General features: G+C 39.1%; 1 protein-coding gene across 2 annotated transcripts; it reads left to right on the top strand.

Annotated features, from left to right (window-relative positions):
* Positions 1-11278: 11278 nt before the first annotated feature.
* Positions 11279-24619, top strand: LOC148030358 (mannose-P-dolichol utilization defect 1 protein homolog 2-like). Of its 2 annotated transcripts, XM_087686676.1 has the most exons (8): positions 11290-11678; positions 11837-11990; positions 12253-12325; positions 12450-12516; positions 12647-12706; positions 24053-24113; positions 24265-24306; positions 24389-24619. In XM_087686676.1, the coding sequence occupies exons 1-8, from the start codon at positions 11523-11525 to the stop codon at positions 24487-24489; spliced, it is 714 nt and encodes a 237-aa protein (XP_087542802.1). In that variant the 5' UTR covers positions 11290-11522; the 3' UTR covers positions 24490-24619. The 2 variants fall into 2 exon arrangements, with proteins under 2 accessions (XP_087542803.1, XP_087542802.1); XM_087686677.1 differs by lacking the exons at positions 24053-24113; positions 24265-24306; positions 24389-24619 and adding an exon at positions 23210-23570 and having other exon boundaries at positions 11279-11678.
* The last annotated feature ends 1188 nt before the right edge of the window (positions 24620-25807 follow it).

Raw genomic sequence — 25807 nt, 5'->3', positions numbered from 1 at the left:
GCTCCAGGAGAACTAATGCCTGGAGATTGCTTTTGAGTAGTGCAAAGATTCCAGGTTCTTTCAATACATATTGATTCAATTCATTGTGATTTTTTTTTGTTGTGTTTACCACTTGGGTATTCTCTATCTTCTCTTCCATTTCCTATCTATACTTCCTTCTACTTCTGATCCCCGGTGGATTCGACCTTTCGACAAAAACCCCTCCGACACCGTGTTGACTCTATGTCGTAGTGGTCTTATTGACGTGCAAGTTGGGAACACAGAGTATGAACAGAGTGGGTGACGGAGTACGGACGCAAGGGGTGACGCGGAGGTTGGGAACGCGATTATGGATGGAGGGGGTGTCGGTGATGAAGAAGAAGACAGGTTTGGGTTGGAGCTAAGGGGAGAAGGAGATGGAGATGGAGATGGATAGTTCAAATGGGTTCATTAGAGCCGCACGTGGAAGGAGAAGGAGATGAAGATGGAGATGGAGTCGGAAACATTCGACACACAAGGAAATGGGTAAGAAAAGTGCTTGAATAAATTTGGATGGCCTTAAATAAGCACGAGGGGGGGAGAAGGAACACGAACATCAGCACCCGCGAGTATATAAAAACTCTCAGTTGGCACGAACACAAATTCACACCTTACATCACGACTATTGCAAAGCAAAGGAAGCGAAAAACGAGGCATCAACAGAAAAAATGCAAGGCGAAAAAAAGGAAAAGGTGCCCTACAAGAGAGTAGACCTGAAAGAAATCTAAAAGCATGGGAACAACCACCAAGAGTACAAGATGCAACCATGGAAGCCACAAAGTAAGAAGGCACACCTTTAAGTATAAAGGCACGACCAAAACCTCTGTAAAAGAGCGGAGAGCTCTCACCCACCGTGCAATTTGTAAAGGTAGATGGGCAGTAGAAAGGAAGCTAGGAAGATAGGAGAACAATGGAAAAAAGGGCCTAGGGGATGACCACCAAGGGAAAGAGGGCTTTGTATATAAGGTTCAAAAAGTGAATGAGAGATCATTCTTGCCGTGTGGTAGAAAGCTTTTTCTTCTTCTTCTCTTCTCTTTTCTCCTTGCTTGTGCTTAAGTGAGGGAGTATGAAAGAGTGAGGGAGTGAGTGTGTGAGAGTGAGGGATCGAAGAGAAGAAGCTCCCCATCTCCTCCCTTCATCTTCTTCTCTTCTCTTCTCTTCTCTTGTCTCGTGCAGCTATGGAGGATGGAGCTTGACGAAGAGGGAATGAGGTTGCTTGAGCTTGCCTCAAGGATCATGGAGCTACCGATGTGCAAGAGAGAGGAAGGTACTTGATTGAGCATCAAGATAAGCTCACTATAACCCATGGGTAGGGATAGCACGTCAGCTATGTGAGAGGTAGCCATGGCCACTCGGCTTGAAATGCTTGACCAATAAGTGGTCCCTAGGTCTCGGGGGTTGGAGCTAGAGAGCTCTCTTCATTTTGGTTCTATTGTGCTGGGACCAAGGGATTCAAGCTTGAGCGCTTGCGCTCTCCGAATCGAGCATTGAAGTAGGGTTTTTCCCGAACCGGTGCTTAAGGTAGATAGGTAGGAAGCGAGAAGGGGGTGTCTTCAACACCAAATACAAAACGACATGGCCCATTGGCAAAAAAAGTGTTGGAAGAAATCACCATAGCTTTGCCAGAAATTAAAGAAATTTTACAAACTAATTGCCAAAGAGTAGAATTTAGAGAGAAGAGTGCATGAGAGACCAATTGGGTACAATCATCCCCCCATGCATATATTGATTTAAGTTTATTCTTTTAATGCTCAAAATATAAAAGAATGTCAAAAATAGGCTATACATTTCTCTTCCTTGCATGGCTCATCCTTCCCAATTTTTTTCTCCAAGTGTCTTGTTTTTTTTCCCTAAAGATAAGATCTAAACCATCAACCCTAATCTAATCAAAATGTACATCCATAAAATAATAATATCCAAGCTTTTATAAATTAGCTCGCAAACAGTCACAAGCACTTGTATGCATGCAATCATCACACTAAAGCACGTGTATCCATGAAATAATTATGCACTACCTAAGCGCCCACTAAATATTCCTTGCGCACCATAAGTGTTCTTTGACAAAACAATATATTCTTTTAATAATTTACTACACCAAACACAAATCACATTAGTCCCTATCATTTAACTACCAAGTATGAGCAACCAGTGTCATAGATAGACAACGCACAACAAGCTATGGTCACACAACAACTAAACAATATTTAAAAATCCATTTAAAAAAATTTAATTGACATTTAATTTTTCCATAATTATTCGTGTATTTTTTATAGCATGTCAGGAGGTTAAAAAGCAACTTTCCTCAATTGAATAAAATATTTCACAAGTAAATGCAAGGATGGCCAACCACGTGAGAGTGCTCTCTCAATGTAGCAAATCTACACTACAATAATAAGAAGAATAAAAAGATTGATGTATTACTTCAATGTGGTGAATCTGTACATATCCTTAAAAGAAAATAAGATAGCCATGGATTTTCATAAGTCACTACCTCATTGTAATGAATCTATGACCTTTGGACTGTTAATATGATTGTGAATGGTAAACAATGATTAAAGAATCATAAGGAGGGGATAAGGATAATTTATGAATCCAATGGGATTCCTTGACTCAATGATATCTATATTTAACTAAATATTGATGATACTAATTATCAATTCTTATAGTGGTTAAGCCATGGTCTATTATCTTTTCAGAAACTCAAATCTTAGTATTCTTATCATTAAATTTAATGGCTTGATGTTTCTTATTAGCTTGAATAGTGTTTGGGACTGAGATTGTTTAATATGTTTAGTGGCATCGTCTAAAATTTTCTTATGATTAGAAGCCAAAGCATCAACAATAGGATTATCAAAAGCGATAGTAGTCATAGGAGTGGGCAATTTCTTGCCATAGACAATCTCGAAAGGTGCTCGACCAATAACAAAGTGAGGTGTATTATTATAAGCAAATTGTAAGATGGGAAAATATTGATCTCAATTATTAGGTTGGTCAATTGTGTAAGATGAAAGGAGTAGGATAGTGTTGTTAGTAGCCTCGGTCTAGCCATTGCTTTCGGGATGGAAAGCAAAAGTGAAGTCCATTTTAGGATCTAAGTTCTTGAATAAAGCAATCCAAAAATGATTACAAAAGCAATGGTCACAACTAGATAGAAGATTTTGGAAAAAACCATGGTGTGGAAAGATAATGCTAATGAAAAGCTTGGTAGCTTGAGGAGCAATTTAAGTCCTTTTGCATGGAATAAAATAGGCTTGTTTGCTAAACCTATCAACAATGGCCCAAATCATATCATTATGGGCGAAAGTAGTTGGTAAACCAGTGATGAAATCCATGGAAATCCACAGACCATTAATAATGGGTAAAGGCATGAGTAAACCAAATGTTATACCATGATGATATTTAACTCTTTGATAGATAATACATTCAAATACAACTTGAGCTACATTGTCTTTTAAGTTAGGCCAATAGAAAAATTCTTTACAAGCAATTAAGGTAGATTGAATACCTCAATGGTTCATATAGAGCAGGTACACTCTATTTCAATCATAGCCAAGATCCTAAATGGTGTAGATACACTCTATTTCTTTTGAAACTACAAGAATCCATTAACAAATGTATAATCATTGAAGATAAAAAGGTTAAAGTTATGCCATACATTGCAAAAATCAAGATTAGAAGAATAAGTAGAAATCATAGAATCAAAAGGCATTACAACAAATTCACAATATCCAAATTGTGTGCAAAAATCAATTTTAACAATATTAATAGTATCCATTTTAATTTGGTGGTATCTAGATTTTAAATCAATTTTGCTAAATATTGAAGCTCCCTTTAATTTATCTAACAAATCATTAACATAGGGTATCGAATATCAATTTTTAATAGTGACTTTGTTAAGTGTCCTATAGTCAATGCACATGTGGTATGTTTTATTTTTCTTTTCCACGTGAAGTACAGTTGATCCAAAAGGTGATGAGCTAGGACAGATGCATTCTTTGTCTTGAAGTTCAGTGACTTACCATTGAATTTCTTTTTGGAAAAGTGGCCTATACCTATAAGGTGCCTTATGCAAAGGAGAAACTCTAGGAAAAAGTTCTATCTTATGGTCTAACTCTCCTTGAGAAAGTGGCACTTGAGGTGGATAGTAGTCACTGGCAAAACAATCCCTATAGGTAGCCAGAAAATACTTTTTTGATGGTGTAAGAAGTGCAATCTCGGGATTTTCAACCTCAATAATATAAATCATACATGCTTTGCTTTGTTTCCTAAGGACACGCTTGGCATGAGTGTGTGAAATCAAGGGAACTAACTTTAAGTTAGTGTTGCCATGAAAAGTGATATACTCTCTTTGAAAAAGGTTATTGAATGAATGTGGTGGTCAATGTTTGGGTTGTACTGATGGCAAAAAGGCATACCTAATATGATGTTAGAAGACTCTAAAGACGTCACAAGAAAATTATGTTTTTCTTTATAAAAATCCATGGTTATTTTGAGAACTTTAATTGCACGAGTTCCATTATATCTTATTTCTTAAAAAGTAGATTTTACCTTATACAATGATGGGGTCGTTTTTAAATTCGGTCTTCTAATTAGTTTCTTTGAAATAAAATTGTGCGAACTATCGTCATCATGCAAGATAACCACATCAGAATCTTGAACAGTAGCTTTCATCTTTAATAAAGCATGAGGAGAAACATGTGTATCGTCCTTAGCTTTAATTGTTTCCTCTTATTGAAGAGAGTCAGTGGTCTAATTAGGAGCATAATTTGGCACTTCTTCTATGTTCTGTAGTTGGGTAGTGATGTTATTGTTGGTACTTTTGTTGTTGGTGTGGCGGTTGGGTAGTTTAACCTAACAATTTACACAAAGACAGCCAAGATGACCACAATGGTCACAAGTCAATTTAAACTTCTTACATTGTATATTGAGATTTGCATTTTGAAACTTTACCTTGGGTGCTTCAACTTGTTGGTACATAGTGCCATTCAAGGCTCAGTCATCCTCAATGAATAATAAGCTTGTTGTAAGACTATGTGGATGTATAAATCCACAAAGGAAGGTGGCACGTGAAAAAGCTCTACAAATAATACGATTCTTTGAAATATCCTTATGCAAAGTATTTGTAAAGAGGCAAGAGGTCAATAACAAATGGCTATGAAATATCTTAACAAAGAACCCTTCACGGATGAATTTTGGGATGAAGAAGGAGAAATATGTGTGGGAACAATCTTTAAACTAAACCACAAGATAGAATCCTTATGTGCAAACAAAGCCATACCAATTGATTTATTGTCCACCCTTTGTTGCCAGGAACAATGATTGAAGAAGCCTTATTGTGTGATGAAAACAATACTCATGTACCCTTGCACAAGAACAATGCTTAGGAAGGCAATTGTGTTGAAGGCTTAATATTTTTAAGACTTAGTGGAAAGAGGGGATGTGATCTGATGTGCCTCCACCTGCCCCCCCCAACGGGGCCCTTACTCCAATCATGTAAAGTGGCCATTGGCAAAAAGGAAAAACCCCTAAAAGCTTATAATAAGCTTGACTAAGCTTAATAAAAAGAAAATTTATAGTTTTTAGTAGCACAAAATGCAGGCGTTGAATGCTTGATGTAGCATGTTTTTCGAAGCTTGACATGGATTATCCAAAGCCGTGATGATGGCCATGGCTAGTAGATTAAGGATAGAAATAATAATAGTGATTTTAGTGTGATTAAAATAATGATTGCAGATCTTGTGGAAGAACCACCTTAGTGTAGTAAAGAACTTTGATGAATAGATTTGAATAGAACGGGCCTTGAGAAAGAAAAGGCCTTGTGAAAAAAAAGGCTTCAACTAGATCTATTGCACTTACACATGGGAAAGAACAAAAGTGAATTCTCCCATGCTTTAGGCCATAAACTAGCATACAGTATCTTGATTTCATAGTTGTTTGAGTGATGGTTGATGGTGGATGGGGAGAAGACCTTGAAAGTAATGCAAAACCAATCTCATTGAGCTCTCATACCAATGTTGGAAGAAATCACCATAGCTTTGAATCGAGAGAGAAGTTTATTTAATTTTATTACCTTAATTCTTGAAATACACAAGACATCCCAAAAATAGGCCCTACATTTCTCTTCCTTGTATGGCTCATCTTTCCAAAGTGTCTTGTTTTTTCACTAAAGATAAGATCTAAAATATCAATTCTAATCTAATCTAAATATACATCCATAAAATAAGAATTTCCAAGCTTTTATAAATTAGCTTGCAAATAGCCACAAACACTTGTGTGCAAACAATCATCACATTAAAGCACGTGTATCCATCAAATAATTCCGCACTATACTCGAGCACCTACTAAATATTCCTTGCCCACCATAATAAGTGCTCTTCATCGAAATAATCTCTTCTTTTAATCATCTATTATGCCAAACACAATCACATTAGTTCCTTCCATTTAATTACCAAGCATGAGCAACCAACATCATACACATGCATATACATGACAACAAGCTATGGTTATGCAACAATTAAACAATATTGAAAAATCCATGAAAATAATTTTAATCATCATATTATTTTTCCATAATTATTATCGTGATAACAAAAAGAGAGAGGCTAATGATATAATGCGGCGACATGCATTTGCTTTCTATATGAGGTAGCTGCACCCTTGACTCATTGACTAAGTTCACAAATAGATTTGATTGATGTTAGCAATGTGTTTTTAGAAATCATATTTTTTAATACATTCACATTCAATTAGACTTTGGAATTGCAATGCATAGTTTTATTTATTTAGCACCTTACTCTATTTGCTATCGACTTTTGTTTTAAAAATGTGCTCCCAACATAAGCTTTTTGCAGGGGGAAATAAACTGTCATCATATAAGCCTTGCACAATCCACATAGCATAATGTTGTTTTAGTTACAACTATTTGATTAAAAAAAATGAAAATTGAATATCATTTGAACATTGTATTCAAGATAAAAGAAAAGGTGAAGACTCAAAAAAAGCTAGGATGGTCAAAACAAAACATAGTGAGCCAAGCAATTCCTTTGGATTTCTACATTGAAAGATATTCCTATACACAATTGAGAAAACCCAGGTTGCACAAAGTTTCAATAAACATGTTGTATGGACTCATCTCCCTCAATCCAAATATTATACAATGCACAACATGTCACTATGCACTCTAATAGCATGCCAAATGTATCTTTATGTTTCTAATAAATAGTGTTGGATTCAAAGAAACAGGATAGTAGCACAAAAAATAGAACTTGTTTCAACAGACAAATGCTACATCAATGTAAGACCACACATGATTTTTCTAACATGATGATGTCACTTGTAGTTGGACCGAGTTTCTCACCCAAGCACAATAATTGCAGCTTCAAATGTTCCTTTGATATTCACAAGGGTTTTTTAAATTGATCTTTGATTTGCTTACCTAACGACATGTCATTGTATTCTTGATTTCGTGACAATGTGTTTGATTTGCACAAACCTAATATCAATACCGTAGAAAGAACCTAACATGAGAGATAGATTAGTGTAGAATTGAACGATGACACAGGAATTGTCTAAAACAAGGATTTTAGTTGCAACTTGACATTCTACCTCCCCAAGCAACAACAATTGTAGCTTTTTTTTATATTAGCATGTTTTGCAAGAACCCTTTCACAGGATTGACTTATCTATCTAAAAGCATGTCAATTTTTATTTTTGTTTTGAAAAAATAGTGTTTGATTTGTAGGAACATCAGTGTAGTGCAACTGAGATAAGGTTACACAACATATTCTAAAGTTGACATGAGCACACGAGCATAAAAAGATAAACAATAGGTATGTATTTCCATATCATTAATGCATTTTCATGTCATTACGATTCCATTGATTGAAGCATACAAAAGATGTCAAATATTGCAGTAACAATTCAATCATGCTAGTTATTGAAGACTGTGCAATTGATTACAAGTATTGCAACCCATTCCCTTTTTCCAACTCCACAATGTGTTTTCGAAGAATGCTAGGTTCCTATCGAGATTTGAGCTTTTCAACCGTTTGAATGGATGCACACAAGTGCTTAATTGTCAACAATGATTCCCATGAAATTGCATTTGCAAGACAACCAAATTGCACATGATTGCAATGACAATGTGGGCAAATGAGTGCAATGTAGGCAAAGATGGAGCTGCTCTAGTTAGAGTACTTAGCCCTAAACCGCAGACTTTGCATCCAAGAGAGGTGCATACTCATGACTCACTCTTTGCATGTAGAACACTAATTTACTTTGAGGATATGTACAATGAAACCAACCATCGATACTAAGCATGTCCAATTGTTTGTCCTAGATGAAGTGGGTGCAAATTGTCTATGACGGAAGGCATTATTGGAAGCAATGTGTGCATTGTTTCAAGCCCATTACAGAGATTGTAGGCCGTCACAGGTATATGCTCCGCCTAAATTGAATCTGGATTCAACATTCAATGTTTGCACCCTTTTATACTCTCTAAGAGATGATTTGTGCAAGTCATGAGTGCTTGCACTTTATCTTTGCACATTGAAAGCAGAGATAGACCTGATGTTCATGAGAAACATCAGTTGCATCACTTGTAAATATGCTTAGTGCATTGTATTTAGCATCCATTTGAGAGGAGAAGATTAGTCTATGTTAATGTTGCATTCAACTTAGAGGGACAAGAGCACATTGCATTTGCCAAACCCACTAGCAAAGACTTTATCATTCAAATGCTCCTCATGGAGAGCATAAATAAATGGTGCCTTAGCCCTTTCAAAGGAAATGCTTTGTGGGGAGGGGAGGAGGGGTTTTGAATTTTTTTGAAATATTAAAAAAAGGGTGATCACTTTTTTGTGTGGAAAAGCTTCCAACTCTAAACTAATTGCAAAACTGTTTTTGGCAAAAAAACCTCATGGGAATAGCTCTTTGATTTTAAATGCAAAAACCAAAAGCAAATGTCAAAAGCACCAAAGTGAGAGTAAAATCGAAAAAGAAAAATCTAGAAATTTGAGTTTAATGTTTGAAAATATTTGAGAAAATAGGAATAAGAACTCCTAATAATTCAAAAAGAAAGAGGAAAATATAAATAATAAGCCCTCTAATCAGCATCTCATTATAATGAAAAAAAATTGCATTATTACATGTGTAGCTATGTGATATGTTGTAATTATATTTTTTGTTTTTTGTTTTTGGGTTAAAGATGGAAAACATAAGTGTACACCCAAAATTGAATAAAGGCTTATCAAGAAAAGCTTAAATGTTTGTAAGCTTTTAGGCTTTTCAAGTTTGTAAACTACAAAAGCTTTAAAAAGCTTAAAGAAAAGCTTTGAACATTATGAAGCCTTAAGCCTATATAAAAAGGGGAGGGTTAAGCAGTATGGGCCATTTTTTTCATTACGAAATTCATCTCTTATTCGAGGAGAGAGGGAGATCATACACAAGTGTTGGAGACACGTACGTCAATTCCTCGGTCACATCGCATTTGCAAGCTAAAAGATTAGATTCAAATCTTCGTCATTTGTTCTTTTTAGGATTAGTTTAAATAAATTTGTCATTCATCTTTTTGGTATATTAAGGTTAGATTCAAATCTTCGTCATTCGTTCTTTTTAAGATTAGTAAATAGTAGTGAAATGAAAATGAAAGAAAACGATATTTTGAACGTATGGCGAAAACGAAAGCTTAACGAACTTTCGAACGTACTGAAAAAAACGAAAATGTAAAATTTCATTAAACTAGACATTTTGAATAGATAGGGGAATGGCACATTCTCCCATAATTATTTAATTACAAAGAGATTTGTGTCAACTCTTCAGCATGCTATATAACACGTTTTCTCATTTCATTTAGTTTTTTAAAAGGTTTTGCAATATTGTTATTGTTTATTGATCTCATTTATTTATTTTATTAGAATTACTATTAAGAAGAAAAAAATCATCATCCTTGCATGTTGAAAAAAATAAACTATCTTACAAAAAAGAAACTATAAAGTATAGCATGTTTTTTCATGAACAAGTGTACTGCAGTTTTGTGATAAAAACATTACGAAGAAACAAAGTCACGAGGCATCCTTCAGGACTTTTAGAAAAAGGAAAACTACAGCTTCTAGAAAAACATCACTAAAATCGTTTGTTGCAACTTGGTATGACATAGAACTATTCTAAATCATCTTGGGTGACAAAATGTGAAAGTATAATTGGAAGACTAACAATGTGCGCATCCTATGGTATAGTCACAATGTCCATCTACATAATAAATATAAATTACAATGGCTTTCTTATGCACTATTCTCATTCTTGCATACCAACAACACAGAGTTAACATGATGATAACTAAATGTCGACCATGTCCTGTGAAGAAATAGATAAACAAATATGTGGTGTCACTCTTATTAGACTATACAAAACGAATACTCAACGCAAACTGTCATAGCTTCAACTATTGAGCATCATTGATACATCCATCTCGGTTTGCAAAATGACAAGAGCGATTGAGAATGGAACCTTGGACCATCGATTTATTCTCGATAACCCTCTAGTCTCTTGGAATGATAGATTGCTTTCACAACCATCTACTATAATTGACTTGACTACATTCAATACTGCGGATGTGTTTGCTTTTAACATGCTACATAATCCACTGATCCAAAAGTATATGGCTATAGGAGAATATCCACATCCAAGGATAGGGTTTTGCATCCTCAACATGTAATCTATCAAAAAGACTATAGAGCTCCATCGTGAAAGCTTTCCATTTGACCCAATGCTCTGAGCAGATCATGAGAATGAAAGATGCTACAGTTTGCTCGAAAATATAGTCGAGCCAAGTCGATTGACAGGTATACCAAAGAGCCAATCAGCCACGAATTCACATGCATTATATTACAGAATAATAACCGTCTCGTCAAAAGAACAACGACATTCAGGACACATAGATTGCTTGCAAGAACCTCACCTTGCCTAGATATTACCTTAGAAAATACAGTATTTCCGTTCTTATTCCCACTTGGCCATGGTACCTACAACCAAAAGAAATGCGAACATTCAAAATCACGATCGGTGACTCAAACTACATATGCATACATATTCTCCTTTTGACATCTTTGATGTATTTAAACAACGCAAATACTTATCTACAAACGTGCTTTGCTTCGAAACATGACGCATGTCAAAACACCCTTGGTAAAATTGCTATATAACAAACATAAAAGAGCTTCATATAGATCTTCAAAAATCCTCGAGAGCTGGACATGCCAACCTAGTTGCACTTTCCAACAAAAATCAAAATTTTCCCAATTTGTCTTTTGGACGGCGGAGCCAGCAGAATACTTCAAAATCTCTGGTTTTTAGGATGTACGGCAATGCACGTCTTTAGCTGCACTGCGCGGAGAGAGAGAGAGAGAGAGAGAGAGATTATAGCTTCCTTTTAGACGTAAGGGCGACGGCTCCATTGATTCTTCTCTGATCGCAGCCCTGAGGCATTTTCGTCCCTCCTGCGGCAAATGGAGATGGAGGTGCTAGGCATGAACTTCACCTGCATCCTCCTCTCCCTCCAACGTCTTGAGCTGCCTCCCCTGCACGATTGCCTCTTGCCTTTCGTTTCGAAGGCCATCGGGTACACCATAGTCGCTGCTTCAACGGTCGTCAAAGTCCCCCAGGCAAGGTCTCCCATTCCCTCTCCTTCTCCAGTCCATGTGCTTGTCTTTTCCCCCTTCCTTCTTCTCTTTTCTTTTCTTATAAAAAAAAAACCCCCTTTTTACTTCCTTTGATTAAAGGCTTGGTGTCTCCCCCTTAATGTCTCGTGTTGCTGTTGCAGATCTATCTCATCCTCAAGAATCGCAGCGTGAAGGGCCTCAGCCCCGCATCTTTCGAACTTGAGGCAGTCGGCTACACCATTGCTCTGGCATACTGCGTTCACAAAAAGCTCCCATTTTCGACTTATGGAGAGCTTCCTTTCCTGCTTATACAAGGTATCCCCTTGATTACAACATTTCTTTTGACTGTATCATTGATAGATGCGTTTCATTTTCTGCCAGTTATCAAATTGTGGTCACAGGTGCTTTTAGATGTCTGTTGAATCTATCATTGGTAAATGACTTTGGTTATTTGCCAATTGTCGAATTGTGACTACACATGGTTGGGATGTACGTTGAATTTATCATTTGCAAACGACTTTGATTTTCTGCTAATTCTCAAATCGTCATCGTGCATGGTTTTGAATGTGGCATGCAGCCATCATCCTTGTGGCACTTATTTATGGCCATAGCCCATCGTTAGGAGTCAGCAGTTGGATGAAGGCTGGCTTGTATCCCTTCTTCACTCAACACACTTCTTCTGCTTTCATGTTCACCAATTTTGGTTACAAAATCTTATGCTGTTCTTTGTATTATAAGATTTTTGAGGTTGACTTATCTTGAACTTTAAAACAGATATTGTACTTTAGCTCCAACTGTTCTCGCCGGCAACATTGATCCTGTCCTGTTTGAAGCACTTTATGTGAGCCAATCCTGTTTCTTTTCTTCTACAGCTAGTTAGATGTCTTGCTTGTGTCTGGATCATAAGTTTAAAGTCCCTCAAAATAACTGATGTGCATATAAATTTGCACTGGCTGTGTGGCTCTCTGCAGGCATCTCAACATGCGATCTTTTTCTTTTCAAGAGTGCCACAAATCTATAAGAACTTTCGGGTGAGGAAAAGCATTCAGTCTCAGCAGCAAGTGTCCTTGTGTAGTTCCTTTTCTATGAATTGCTGCCTCTGTTTCCTGCAAATAGATGCATTCATTGCAAATTTATGTTATGCACTGTTTTGGCCATCCAATGTTGGGTTTGAGGTACCTGATACAATGTTATAGAAGCATTTTGTGTTTTCACACACAAGCTGTACATGTTTGTTGCTGGTTAACTTCTAGTTGTGATGCATCCTTGTCATGTCTTCCATGTCATGCGTGCTGATATACTTTGTTCTTTGAAGTGTACTGTAGTTAGTGACACGATAAGAAAGCCTTTATAGGGTTAATGTGGATGTGTTAAGATGGTTCATATGGTGCATGTAGACACAAAACCATGGGAGATGATGGGGATAGTATAGTGTGGTCCATTGACGTACATGCTTGGCTTGTAGGGTGGTTACAACGAACCGGTGGTTGGAATGGTTACTTCCTAGTGTGGTTATACTTGATTGGAAAACTAAGTGAAATTGTTGCACAAGAAAACATGCACAATGAGAGGCGCACTCACTTGGACACTCCTGTAAGGAAAGGAAATGTTTGCAACATGATAAGCTCCATTACCAACCAACCAAGGCCTCTTAGAAGACGAGGCAACCACTAAAGAAGGCTCCTCCAATTGAACAATATGAAGGAACACTGACTCATGGGTAACGATTGGAGTAGAGGTAGAAGGCTCGGATGTTTTAGCTCCATCCTTCACTCTTGGACGAAGGTGAGGATACTTCTTTCAACATTTCTCCTCTGGATGTGTCCCCTTCCCACAGTATGGGCATTTAGGCTTCTCCGAACCGGAGTCAAAGGCTGAAAAACTCTCAGGTCTTGTAGCCTTCGACTTTCCCTTCTTCTTTTTTCCTCCTCTCGAACCTACAATAAAAGCTTTGTTGGAGGTGGATCTTGTTAGAGCTGGACATTCCTTGGACAGGCAGGAGCAGCAGGAGTAGCTGGTTTAGTAGATACAGTAGGCGACAGGTGCAGGAGTGCCACGTGGCAGCTGACATGGCACAATCGCCAATTGCAACACTTGCATTATTTTTTGTGTTTTTCTTGGCCTATTTGTAGGCTCTCATTTCAGCAGTCTTGCTTGGGTGGCTTTCACAAATTTCAGGTTGTAGACCGCGGAGACTGCTCTCGGGGTTGATAGAGACCGAGATCTTGGAGGTGGAGACATACACAAATATTTTCTCTACACGTGTATATTTCTGCATCCTTATACGGCATTCCTCGTTGTAGATTTTTTGCGTTTCACACACACACACTCTCTCTCTCTCTCTCTCTCTCTCTCCCCTCTGTTCACTGTCTTGGCCATTTGCTTCCACATTGCTTCGTTTTGACATGGTATCAGAGCATTGAAGGATTACCTAGGGTGGACCCATCTGAAGAGGAGATTTTAGCGCGACACAAGGCTGCGTTTTCAGCATTCAAGTGCGAGCAGGAGGGCTGCGCATTAGAACAAGGCTGAGGTGAGTGTGAGTGTGCGAGAAAGGAGAAGATTTGTTGAAGTTGTTGCTAGTTTTTGCTGTTAGAGAAGGAAGAAGGTTGCATTTTGGCCTTCAAGTGTAGATTTTTACCTTTCATTGCCTCTGCTAGGTGAAGGAGCGGGACGAGTGACCCAAAGCCCTAGCAAGCTGTATTTTCATAGTCAGAGGGGGTTGCTCTTTGTATTTTGTGTAGGCATTGTAGGCGAAGATGTCTTCTGAGGCCGAGATAGAGTTTCAGGCGATCATGGACCGTCTTACCGGCTCTTCCATCAGATCAAAAGCTTGATGGCGAGAATTACTACATATGGCAGGTCATGATGCTTGGTATTTTGGAGTCCTATGATTTGGCGGAGCTTGTTACGAAGGCTATTCATCGTCCTTCTTTGCGAGACGAGTCTAGACTTTCTTCGAGTGATAAGGTGGAGTTGGCAAAGGCTCAGTCAAACGCATTTGGATAAACTTGATGCTCACATTTGCTCGTTTTTATTTCTTTCATGTACTGTTATTTCTCATATTGAGCATTTGACTATGGCTTAGGAGATATGGTTGGAGCTTGATTACATGTACAATTGGATGACCGTCATGAAGCGAGTTTCTTTGGAAGTGTAGATGCGGACCATGAGTATCAACAAGTCATCTTCTATACGGGAGCATATTGACAAGTTGAGGCAGTTTCAGATACAGGCTTAAAGCACAAGGAAGGTGATCACTTCTGAAGACATGGCGATAACTCTTCTTTCACAGTTACCGCCTCGTTTCAGTGGTTTCTATTCCGCCTCGATTGCTTCATGGCGGTCTGAGACTCTTCGGTGGGAAGAGTTGGGTCTTATGGTCTTGGACCAAGAGGAGTAATTGAAAGGTACGAATGCTTCGAAATCTGAGGCCTTGGTTGGTTAGTCCTCTCAGAAGAAGGGCAAGGACCAAAAGAAGAAGGAGGAGGATAAATCTAAGAAGGACAAAGAAAAGGAGTCTACTTGTCACATTTGTGGCAAAATAGGTCACTGGAAGAAGGATTGTCCTGACAAGGAGAAGAAGGAGAAGGAGAAGAAGAAGAAATCTTCAAAGGATTCTAGAGTGGTGGCTTTTTCCGCATCAATTGCTTTCCTCCACTCGAAGATGGTTGAGGATTCGACCTTGACGGCTCCTAATACTATATTGACGGTCCCATTCACTTGGAAGTGGATTGTTGACAGTGGTGCCTCTTGGTACGACTCCTTCAGCAGGTGTTGCTCATTTGTGGTCTTTGCACGGTCAAATTCTCATTGGTGATAATTCGTCTATTCTTATACAGGGATGGGAAAACATGCATCTTATTCTAGATGGATGAGGTGGTGCCCATTCATCCAAGGTTCTTTATGCGCCGGCCTTGGGATACCATCTACTTTCGGTGCATAAGATTTGTGCCCTCGGCCTTTTGGTCGAATTTGATGAGGATTCTTTTCAGATTCTTGATTTGGATTGAGACAGGTTTTTTCTTTAGGTTATGAGAAGAATGGACTCTACAAGTTGTGGTCTTCTTTTGCCTTGACTTTTCTTCTTATCTCTCAAACTCAATCCAAGCTTTGGCATGCTCGGTTTGGGCACCTTAATTTTGATTACCTTCGGAAGGCGTCAAAGGGACAGCTTGTTTGAGGTTTGCCAGATATTGTGGTGAGCTAGCAGCCTTGTGTGTCATGCATCTGTGGGAAGTAGACTTGTGATGTTGTTTCCAACAAGGCTTCGAGGTGGTCTTCCGCACCCTTGGAGCTTGTTTCTACCGATCTTTGTGGACTGATGAGGACGGAGTCCCTTTGATGGAGCTTGTATTTTATGCTAATTGTGGATGATTATAGCAAGATGACATGGGCTTATTTCTTGAAGTTGAAGTTGGAGGCTTTCTCCAGCTTTAAGGATTGATTGCCCTTTGAGGAGAACCAAAGCTGAAGACCTTATGATTGGATAAGGGCGAAGAATTCGTTTCTAATGAGTTTACTCGTTTTTGTGCAGATCATGGCATTCACTAGGAGTTTGCCAATACAAATACCCCTGAGGAGAATGACATCTTGGAGCGGAAGAATCACAATGTGATCCAAATGGCTTGTACCATGATGGAACATTGTCAAACACCTCAATGTCTATGGGCAGAGACTGTGGCTATCGCAGTTCACATCCTTAATCGTGCCCCTACTTTCGCTGTTGTTGGTATGACTCCATATGAGGCGTACTTTGGGTCTAAGCCAGATATTTCTTATTTCAGGGTTTTTGGGTGTGATGCCTGTGTTCACATCTCGAAAACATAGCGTGACAAATTTGAAGCGGCTTCCAAAAGACAGGTGTTTGTGGGTTATAGCTCGCAATCTCAAGGCTATCAATTGTATGATCCTGTTAAGCGGCATGTCTACACGAATCGTAATCTTCTGTTTGTGGAAGTTCCTGCCTCAGAGGGAGGTGAGGAACACCCTGTTCTTAGAGATCCCGATGATAGTTGGGCGCTAGCAATTGTTTCTCTAGAGCTTGTTCCTCTTGAGGACTCTCCTTCGGATGAGGAGCTTAGTTCTCAGCCATGGATTCACCGATTGCTCCCCTGCTGTCGATGGACCTTCTAGAAACTTTAGCAGATGGAGAGCAATGAGGTGAGATCCGGCCTCCTCTTCGTTGGGCTCGTGACACTCTTGGTGATGTAGGGATTGAGGGAGTCCTTGTGAGTGGTACCGTAGGATGGCCCGCGACGTTCTTAGAGGAACCAAGCACATCACACTAAGCTTGTTTACACTAATTACTGTTTGATGACTCGTGTCATCCAGCATCGAGAGCCCACTTCCGTGAAGGAGGCTTTACAGTATGATCATTGGTGGAAAGCAATGGAGTGGGAGTTGGAGTCGATTGAGAGGAATGGCACTTGGTATCTCGTGCCGAAGCCTTCTCATAATAAGATCATTGGAGTCAAATGGGTCTTCAAGACCAAGTACCGTAGTGATGGCACATTGGACAAGCATAAGGCCTACCTTGTTGCTAAAGGTTTTGCACAATGCCCAAGCATTGATTTTCATGATACTTTTGCCCCTATAGCTTGGATGGCCACTATGCACGTAGTTTTTGCCTTGGCTAGCCATAGGAGATGGCCGTTCTATCGATTGGATGTAAAGTTTGCCTTCTTGAATGGGGAGTTGAAGGAGGAGATCTATGTTGAGCAACCTCCCAGCTTTGGTTCTTCTGATGGTAAGCTATATAGGTTGCGGAAGGCTCTTTATGGCCTTAAGCAAGCTACGGTGCTTGGAATGAGAAGATTGACTTGTTCCTCTAGGAGTAATTAGGGTATCGGCGTTCCAAAGCTGACCCCTAGTTGTATGTACACACCTCAGGTGGAGGTTGTGTGTTGTTTGTCCTTTATGTGGACATCTTGGTTGTGACAGGTGACCATACTTAGATGGTCGAGCAGACGAAGGCGGCACTTCATGAGAAGTTTGAGATGATGGATATGGGAATTCTTCACTACATTGATAGCAAGTGACATCTTGCTGTTTGCCCTTGCTTTTGCCTCACAAGAAAGTTGATGTAGAGGGTCCGCCTAGGGAAGAAATACAGCTACTTGCATAAGCCGCCACCTTCAAGAAGAAAGCTATGTTTTCAGCAAAACGCTGATGTGGCAAAGCCACTTGGCAATCTGGGGTGGTCTCCTCCATGAGAAATCAGCTCCGCATCTCTCTTAGGCAATGATAACATGTGAGAGAGTGCAACAGAAAGAAATGGCAAGAAAAGAAAAATGAAATCTGCATTGAATAAGAAATAATGTTGATACAAATAGGAAAGCGGAAGGAGATTGATTAGTCCTTGCATGCCAAAATATGACCAACCAGCATTTAATGGTGGTAAAAATGCCAGAAACGCTCAAAAAAATCTCGAAAATAGTGGACAATGGTTGGCAAGTGAGGGAAATTGACAAATGCAGAAATTGCCCAGGAAAAGCTCACAAAATCTCGATTGGAGGAGAAAATGCATTGAAAGGCAATGAATTGAGCTCTCTAGAATGAACTACGTCCTCTGTCAAAACAAGTGATAGACAGGTCAAAGTTTCTTAAGTCCTCATCCAACTCAGATTGTGGCTCACAGGAAGGAAATAACAAGGCATGACAAACATGATTGCTAACAATTAAAGACTAGGACATTGCAAGGTTTGTTACTACCCCCTGGAAACTCTAGATAATAAACTCATGAAGCCAAAATAATGTGGCAATCTTCATTGCTTTGGAAGTTCATCTTATTGCATTATATCTTTGATATGCCAATATAACTATTTGTGATATAGTGTTGACTTAAAGTCTTAGCTTGAGTACATGCCTTAGCATGTTGATGAAGACATGCCTAAAAAACTTAGATCCATCCATAGTATCTCGAAATGGTGTTTTAGAACTTTGAAATGGAAATGTTGTTTTAGATGGAAACATTTTGGAAACTTTGAAACGTGTTTCTGGATCCATTTTTCTTTTTATTTTCTGTGCAAAAAAAAAGTTTTTGTTCGGGGGTAGGGGTCTTGAACTTTAACCACCCGTGTTTCGGCTTTTGCTTGACATGAAATGTGTTTTAGTTCTTAGCTTTCCATTCTAGCCATCAAATTATACTTTTATTGCGTGTGTTTGTATGCCTATTTCTCCTCATTAAAGCAAATTTCTAGAACATGAAGGCTTGGAGTTTTGTGTAAATTTGAGTAAATGGTGTTATATGCATTGATATGTTGAAGTACCTATGCTAGGATTTAATACCAAAATCGGAAACTCCTACCCCATTTTTAAAATTGGTTGAAACTTTGTTTTTTTGCGTTTCCATTCCCCCATTTCCAAAACTCCCATGTACTATGGATTCATATGATCTTTAGGTTTTTAGGATGATTCATAGTAAATCCTTAGTACCACATGAGATCATCAAAGTAGATCTTTCATCCCCCCTCTATCCTAGTGGAGGCTTTTGTTAAAAGTTAGTGCAACAAAGAAAGCGTAGAAGATTGCTGAAATAGATTGCATAACATGAGAGGAGAAAACACAAGAACAGAGGAACACTACAAAGAGAGAATTGAGAGACATGCTCTGAAAATGGAATCCATATACCAAACATGAGACAGTTGCATACAACAATGAGTCACCAGCTGTGTGGCACTAGCACCAGGTCCCTCTCTCTAATAGAACCTGCTTTGGAAGTTTGCAAAAGTGATCAATGAATGTGGAGGGAGCCCAACAATTAATCGGCAAAAATATGCCTAAATCTGGATTAAGTTGGTCAATGTTAAAACAATCATAAATGCTGGTTGGCCATATAATAATGGCATAAAATCACAAAAATAGGCTCCAAAAAAATGCATAATATATGCTCATGTGCCCATCCCACTAAATTGCATTTAGACTCACCCATGAGCTGACCAATCTACCAATACCCACTCTTAGATTATGGGTGATTTGATACAATAAATGATACGATGATAATGACTTACCATAGTCCATTCAACAAAGACCATTAGAGTAGGACCATGGATACCCAAGCAGTGAGTGGCTAGCCCACCACCAAGGTGCCTTGTAGAAAACATGATGTCGATGTGGATTGTACTAGCTCTTGAAATAGAGAATAATCATAGCAGCTCTCTATGTTTGTCAATAATGCCTCGCAGTAGCACGTGTAACTATCTTGTCAGCAATGCCTCTAAACATACATGACCATGGATTCCTTGCCTTCAGCTAGACCACTAAAGTATCCCATCACATGAGCTCGGACTAGGAGCCAATCCGACTCTTTGTCATAAAACAGCCCATCATGAATTTGGATGTCAATTCTAACTCTAGGATTTCAAAACTTGCCAAAGTTCAAACGATGTGTCAAGGAATACCCCTTTCTGGATCCTGTGCACCTATATACTTGTATAGATGAGGCTCATCTACCCCACTTCACCACTCTCTTTGTGGCATTGGAGAGTTGTGAGGAATGACCTCATCATGTGTACTAGAAAGTAGCAGATGACCTCTTCCATGCCTTGGCTAGAGGATTCAAGTTGGAGCTAGAAGAGGATGGATGATCCATTGGAAGAGTCCATATCCTGCTTCTTCTTCTTCTCCTTCTTCTTCCTTGAAGCCACTTACTCCTTATAGTCCTTGTAGGAATGCCCCTTCTTATCATAGTGATAGCACTGGGCCTTCAATGACTTCTTCTTGTCACCCCTTTTTGGAGCCACAAATGCCTCATCATGGCCACCATATTGAGATGGAGCTTCCCTTGTAATCTCAATGATGCTTCACACTCAAGCAACATTGAGAATTGATTGGCATTGATGATGTTTGGGCCCAAAAGTATTGGCTACTCCAAACTATGGAGAGAGCTTATAGACCACAATCCCCATCAGACGAGCCTCTGAAAGTGTGGATTGCATGTGCCAAAATTGATCTTGTTTTTGTGTAGCACGAAGCAAGAAGGACTAAACTGTATCCTTAGGCTCAAACTTCATTTGTTGGAGTTGTCCATAGAGGTTCATTGCATGCATAGTCGATGGAGCCTCATACAACATTTGTAGCTTCTCCCACACTAGTGAAGCTATTCTACAAGAGGTGACCACCAGTAGAACCTCTTTAGAAATGCATTGGAGAAGAGTGGAGTACGTACAGGCATCATCGTAATCCCATGTAAGCATAGCCTCTTCATGGTTGACAAGGTCCCAATCATTTGGAAGAGGAGTGGGAGGTTGGGGCCGCTGAATAGCTCCTGAAACTATGTACCATAATTGCTTTTGCACAAACCATGCTTTCATGAGCTTCTCCCACACTAGTGAAGCTATTCCACAAGAGGTGACCACTGGTAGAACCTCTTTAGAAATGCATTGGAGAAGAGTGGAGTACGTACAGGCATCATCGTAATCCCATGTAAGCATAGCCTCTTCATGGTTGACAAGGTCCCAATCATTTGGAAGAGGAGTGGGAGGTTGGGGCTGCTGAATAACTCCTGAAACTATGCACCATAATCGCTTTTGCACAAACCATGCTTTCATGACAGCACTTTAAATGAGATAATTAGGGCCATGAAGTTTATCATCAATAGAGCAGTAGGGAGGTGCCACTTGGAGAGGAGAAGAGGAGCAGAGAAAAGAAGAGAATGAAAGAGAGAGTACATCTGGAACACAACACAGACTGCACTGGCATGAGTTCTCACGCACTGTTAAGGACAGATGATCACAAAATGATTGCTGCATCAAAGAGAACCTGGTCAAAAACAACCAACAGAGCTTGGAAAAAACAGTTGCCCAGCTTGCAAGAGAGAAACTCTGGAATCACTGATGCTGGACAGCAAAACACAACTAATAGGAGTATTAAAATGCAGCAGTCACTGAATAAAATAATGCAGAAAATACAAAATGCAGACACTGACTGGAAACTGCAGGCTGTAGGTTAGAAAACACTGGGTTCAAACGGCTAGAACAGGCCAATTTGGAGCAGAAATTGGTTGTCCAGGCAGCAGCAGACGGAGGCTGATCAGCATCAGCAGTTGACAGACCTGCAATGGCAGAAAACAGCACTCTATTATAAAACATGGACGCTTGATATCATGTTAGAAGTGGGTGTAGCGAAGGAAGCATAGAAGACTGCTGAAATAGACTGCACAACACAAGAGAGGAAAGAGAGAGCACAAGAACAGAGGAATGCTGAAACGAGAGAACTTAAGAGAGATGCTCACAAAATGGAAAAGGAAGATTGCTTTTGTAGGTGCCCGAAGTACTATGGGATTAGGAAGAGATACCATTGCTGCATCAGTGTGCCATAGCATCCCACTTCACATTGGGGGCTCTCAAGGTAGACTTATACATGAAGGTCATTAAGACACCCAGACTACTTGGAAGCACGACCGCATTTGTTCATATGATGCACATATTGCTTTGATCCAGGCAAAGTATCATTCATTACATCATAGTGCTATCGAGGAGAGAGTACAAAGTTTAGTGAGTGTGTGATAGGCAGAGAGCACAAGACACACCGTCACCATGCCCCCAAGGCACAAATGGATTAGATTCAGGCACAGCATCATAGAGCTGTGGAGGAGAGAATACAGAGCAGACAGGGCAAAGAAGATGTGAGAGCCCTGCTTGCCCCTTGCCCCATGTACAACATCTTACATCCTGTCATACCCCCCAGATGGAGCTACTGGTAGATTGGTTCATCCTCCATGGTTGTGCTCTTTCAGCATGCTAGACAAGTGTCACCATCCTCACCTACTTATGCCGCTCTCAGATATGACACTGATTCTTCTAGAAGAACAGCCTATGGAACATTACCAGGATCCTGAATTAACGGAACAAATTATTTATTGTCGTAAACTCAATATTGTGTGCATTTATGCTTTTGTAAACTGAAATCTTGTGTGCCCAGTCTTTTATCACTCAACCCCAGAGTCATACGGTGCTTGGCTTGTGACTGGCCACAAAGTGGCTGGTAAGAATAAATTTAAAAAGAAGGCTGTAACTACCAAGCTGTTTGAATGCCAAAAAGCCCTTTATAGTGTTTTTAGGTTCTCTTGGGTGGTCAGAACTCTGGTGCTGCTATTTGGCAAAGATCAGTCATGTGAAGCTCAAAATGCTAAATAGTGGATAAAGTCAGCTTGCTGAGAGTGTGCAATAAATGCTTAAGAGGAATCTCATTACCTGTTGAGTCCACTGTTGGCCATGTTGTTGCAAGAAACTCTTGTAACAAGATTGAGCTGAAGTAAGACAATAAAATCTATATACTCTGTATTATGTAACGAAGAGGACTGGTACAGTTTATCAAGCAAGTGTTCCAAAAGCATAGAAGAATAGTACACGAGACTGATCCACTAGAGCTCACGAGTACCAAGAAATGTGTTACTGTGTTTCACCAGCCAATGTCTACAATAAAGTAAGCACGTGCTTATTTATGCCATGCCTTAAGCTGTGCCTCTTTAACCATTAGTTCAGGGGGGATATTAACAATAAGAAGGTTTTCAATTGTTGGTTCCTGTGCAGATTGAATCCATGTATAGGCATGGGTTGACAAATTGCTGCTATCTTGCCTGCGCTATGGTAAAAACATTTGACAAAAGGGCCCTGCCATTTGATAACTGAGGTGCCCTTTTCCCCACTGGTGAAGTGTGTGCTTGTTTTATAACGTTGAAGGACTTGAAGGAAAAATTAAGCAAGGCAAGTAGATTTACAGAATCAAACGTGACTCATGGAAGATGAGCAGATGATGCAACACCATCTTCAACTGGCAACTTGTGTAGCTTTACAGGCTTGCCTTTCTTTTACCTTTGCTTTCAGTCAGAACTGTGACATTGAAGGCACCGTCAACTAATCGGTCCCCTAAGCTTCTTGCCAATGCAGTCAGGTTCTGGTCCTTCCACCCCAACACGTTTAAAGATGCAATGATAAATGGGCAGCTTTCATAGTTCTCAGTTGTTGCCCATTGTGGGCTTGTAAATCCTGTTTTTGTAAGTTGTTTGCAGTGAGTAAGATAGGTGGTGGCTCAGCAATCATTTTCCCAATGTATGTTTTGCTGAGCTGTTCTGAGTGCTATAGCAGTGTGTTCAATTGGGGCTAAATTTTACTTGTGAGCAAATATACTTTACTGGGGGGTTGCAAGAAACATATTGCTGTTAATACTTAATTTTTCGACTGGCATGCTGCAGCTTTAGTTTCTGAACCTATTCACGAAGTTATACTATTATGCATTCAAGTGTGCATGTAATCACAAAGATTCATTTAACTTTGGTGCAGTGAATTTGTCAAATATTATTGAAGTAGTTTTGTCCATCATTCTAACAGTGGTATTGATCAAGTATAGCTACTCAATTCGATGCCATTTTGCAGAACAAAAGCACAGGACAATTAAGCTTCCTGACAAACTTCATGAATGTTGGAGGCTCAATAGGTTTGAAGCATCTGCCCTATTGAGGCAACAGATTCAAATTACTCAGCTTTTATTTTATTTTAATGTAAATTATGCAGTAATATCAGACTGCGAAAATGTATTTGGTAACGTCACAGATTAAGGTGAATGATATTTATTGTTCATTTTGCAGCAAGGTTATTTACCAGCATTCAAGAAAAAGCTCCAATGTCTAGTATCCTTTTTAAGCTTGAAATGCTGAAACATGAAGATTTTGTCTGTTAATCACAATTTGTGTATCCTTGACAGTTGTGCAGTGGTGGCTGGAAGTGGACTTGGAGTTATTACCAATGGAATATTGGTCTTGCAAATCTTGTTATACAAGGGCAATGCACTTCAAAAAGAAAAAAGGCAGTAATGCAGCCGTTGGTTACACAGGTTTAAACAGCTTCAAAGTTGTGTCAACAGATTGGACCTTCTTCTACTTGACACTGGCTCCTGAGGGGTGCCAGTTCTAATCATTATTCAATTGGTTCAATCGATGAAAAGTATTGGCATTGGCATTTTTCAATCAAGTTTTGCATGCTATTTGATGTTGGGAGCACAAACTTTAGAGGATTTAGGAGGGCTAATTAGCTTCTTTTTTCTTTTGGGTGAGACTAGTGTATACCTCTGTATAGCCTTAATTGTCATGTTCTGGTGCACATGAATATCCTTAAACCAGCCGTAATCAGTTAGCCTTCATCACAGTACATCAAATTAATCATCTTTGAGCACATATTCGTATTGATAATATCGGCAACTTTGTTCTGAATATAATTGACTTGCAAGATATTTAATTTTAAAGCAATGTTCTAGAGTCTCTAAATGATCAGAAGTGAAAATATTAGAATAAATAAGCTGCTAATAGCGTCAGCTAACCTTAATTCACATAAGAGCAAATCTTAAGCAATGGTCAAGAAAAATTCTTCAAGGAAGCATCTCACAAATAAGGTGCACGAAAGAAACCACAGCAAGATTTATTGGCAAGAGGAGAATGCAGCACAAATGGTAATGACCCAATTGACCCAAGGTAGGTGTGGTTGTACTCATCCATGAGTTATAAAGATAATGATTAACCCACAAAGTGGATATTGAAAGTCATTAAGCTCTTTTTTGAACTATACAGTTATATATTTGTGAAAACAAGTTTTAAGCTTGTGCATGCTGGAGCATGGTAACTAGTTTCCAAAAAGTTAGATGTAAAGTTTCAGACATTCTCTTGTCAAGTGTGGGTTTAGGAATGGTGAGTGGGTGACTACTTGATAATCTAAACCTACTCCCAATCATGTTTAGAGGGCTCAATTATGATTCCTCTTCAATGTTATTGGATGCTATTGATGCCTACTTCCCACCTTGTCATAGTTTCTCAATTTAGAAGGCAATGGTAAACTTCCAAAGAAAAGTTCCCACAAGTAGCCTATGCGTTGTGACTTATAATACAATAGAAATAAGTATTCACGCATGCATAATAAATGGATCACTCAAATCACTTGAGAAACAATCTCTATAGTATCTTTTGTGTGGCTCTATGCTAAACATGCCTCTAAACATCTTGATATTGTGTTGCAATTGAATAGGTTTAAGTTATAGAATGTGACGCTTCTAAAGTTTTATGGCCTTATATGTAGGGACAAACACAATGGCGAAATACATTTTGTATATGATGATGATATAGTTTTGAGGGTGGAGACATT

Source organism: Lygodium microphyllum, chromosome 10 (genome assembly GCF_053477565.2).
Source record: "Lygodium microphyllum isolate KBCC chromosome 10, Lygodium_microphyllum_v1.1.10, whole genome shotgun sequence".
NCBI classification, from domain to species: Eukaryota; Viridiplantae; Streptophyta; class Polypodiopsida; order Schizaeales; family Lygodiaceae; genus Lygodium; species Lygodium microphyllum.
Note: the sequence above shows the minus strand (reverse complement) of the source record. Positions and strands in the feature narration are given on the sequence as shown.

Bases quoted from the DNA above. Each gene is read 5' to 3' on its own strand.
- LOC148030358 (XM_087686676.1), top strand. From the start codon at position 11,523: ATGGAGATGGAGGTGCTAGGCATGAACTTCACCTGCATCCTCCTCTCC. The intron at 11,991-12,252 runs GTATCCCCTTGA...TGTGGCATGCAG, and splicing joins TCCTTTCCTGCTTATACAAG to CCATCATCCTTGTGGCACTT. The intron at 24,114-24,264 runs GTTTGAAGCATC...TTCATTTTGCAG, and splicing joins GAATGTTGGAGGCTCAATAG to CAAGGTTATTTACCAGCATT.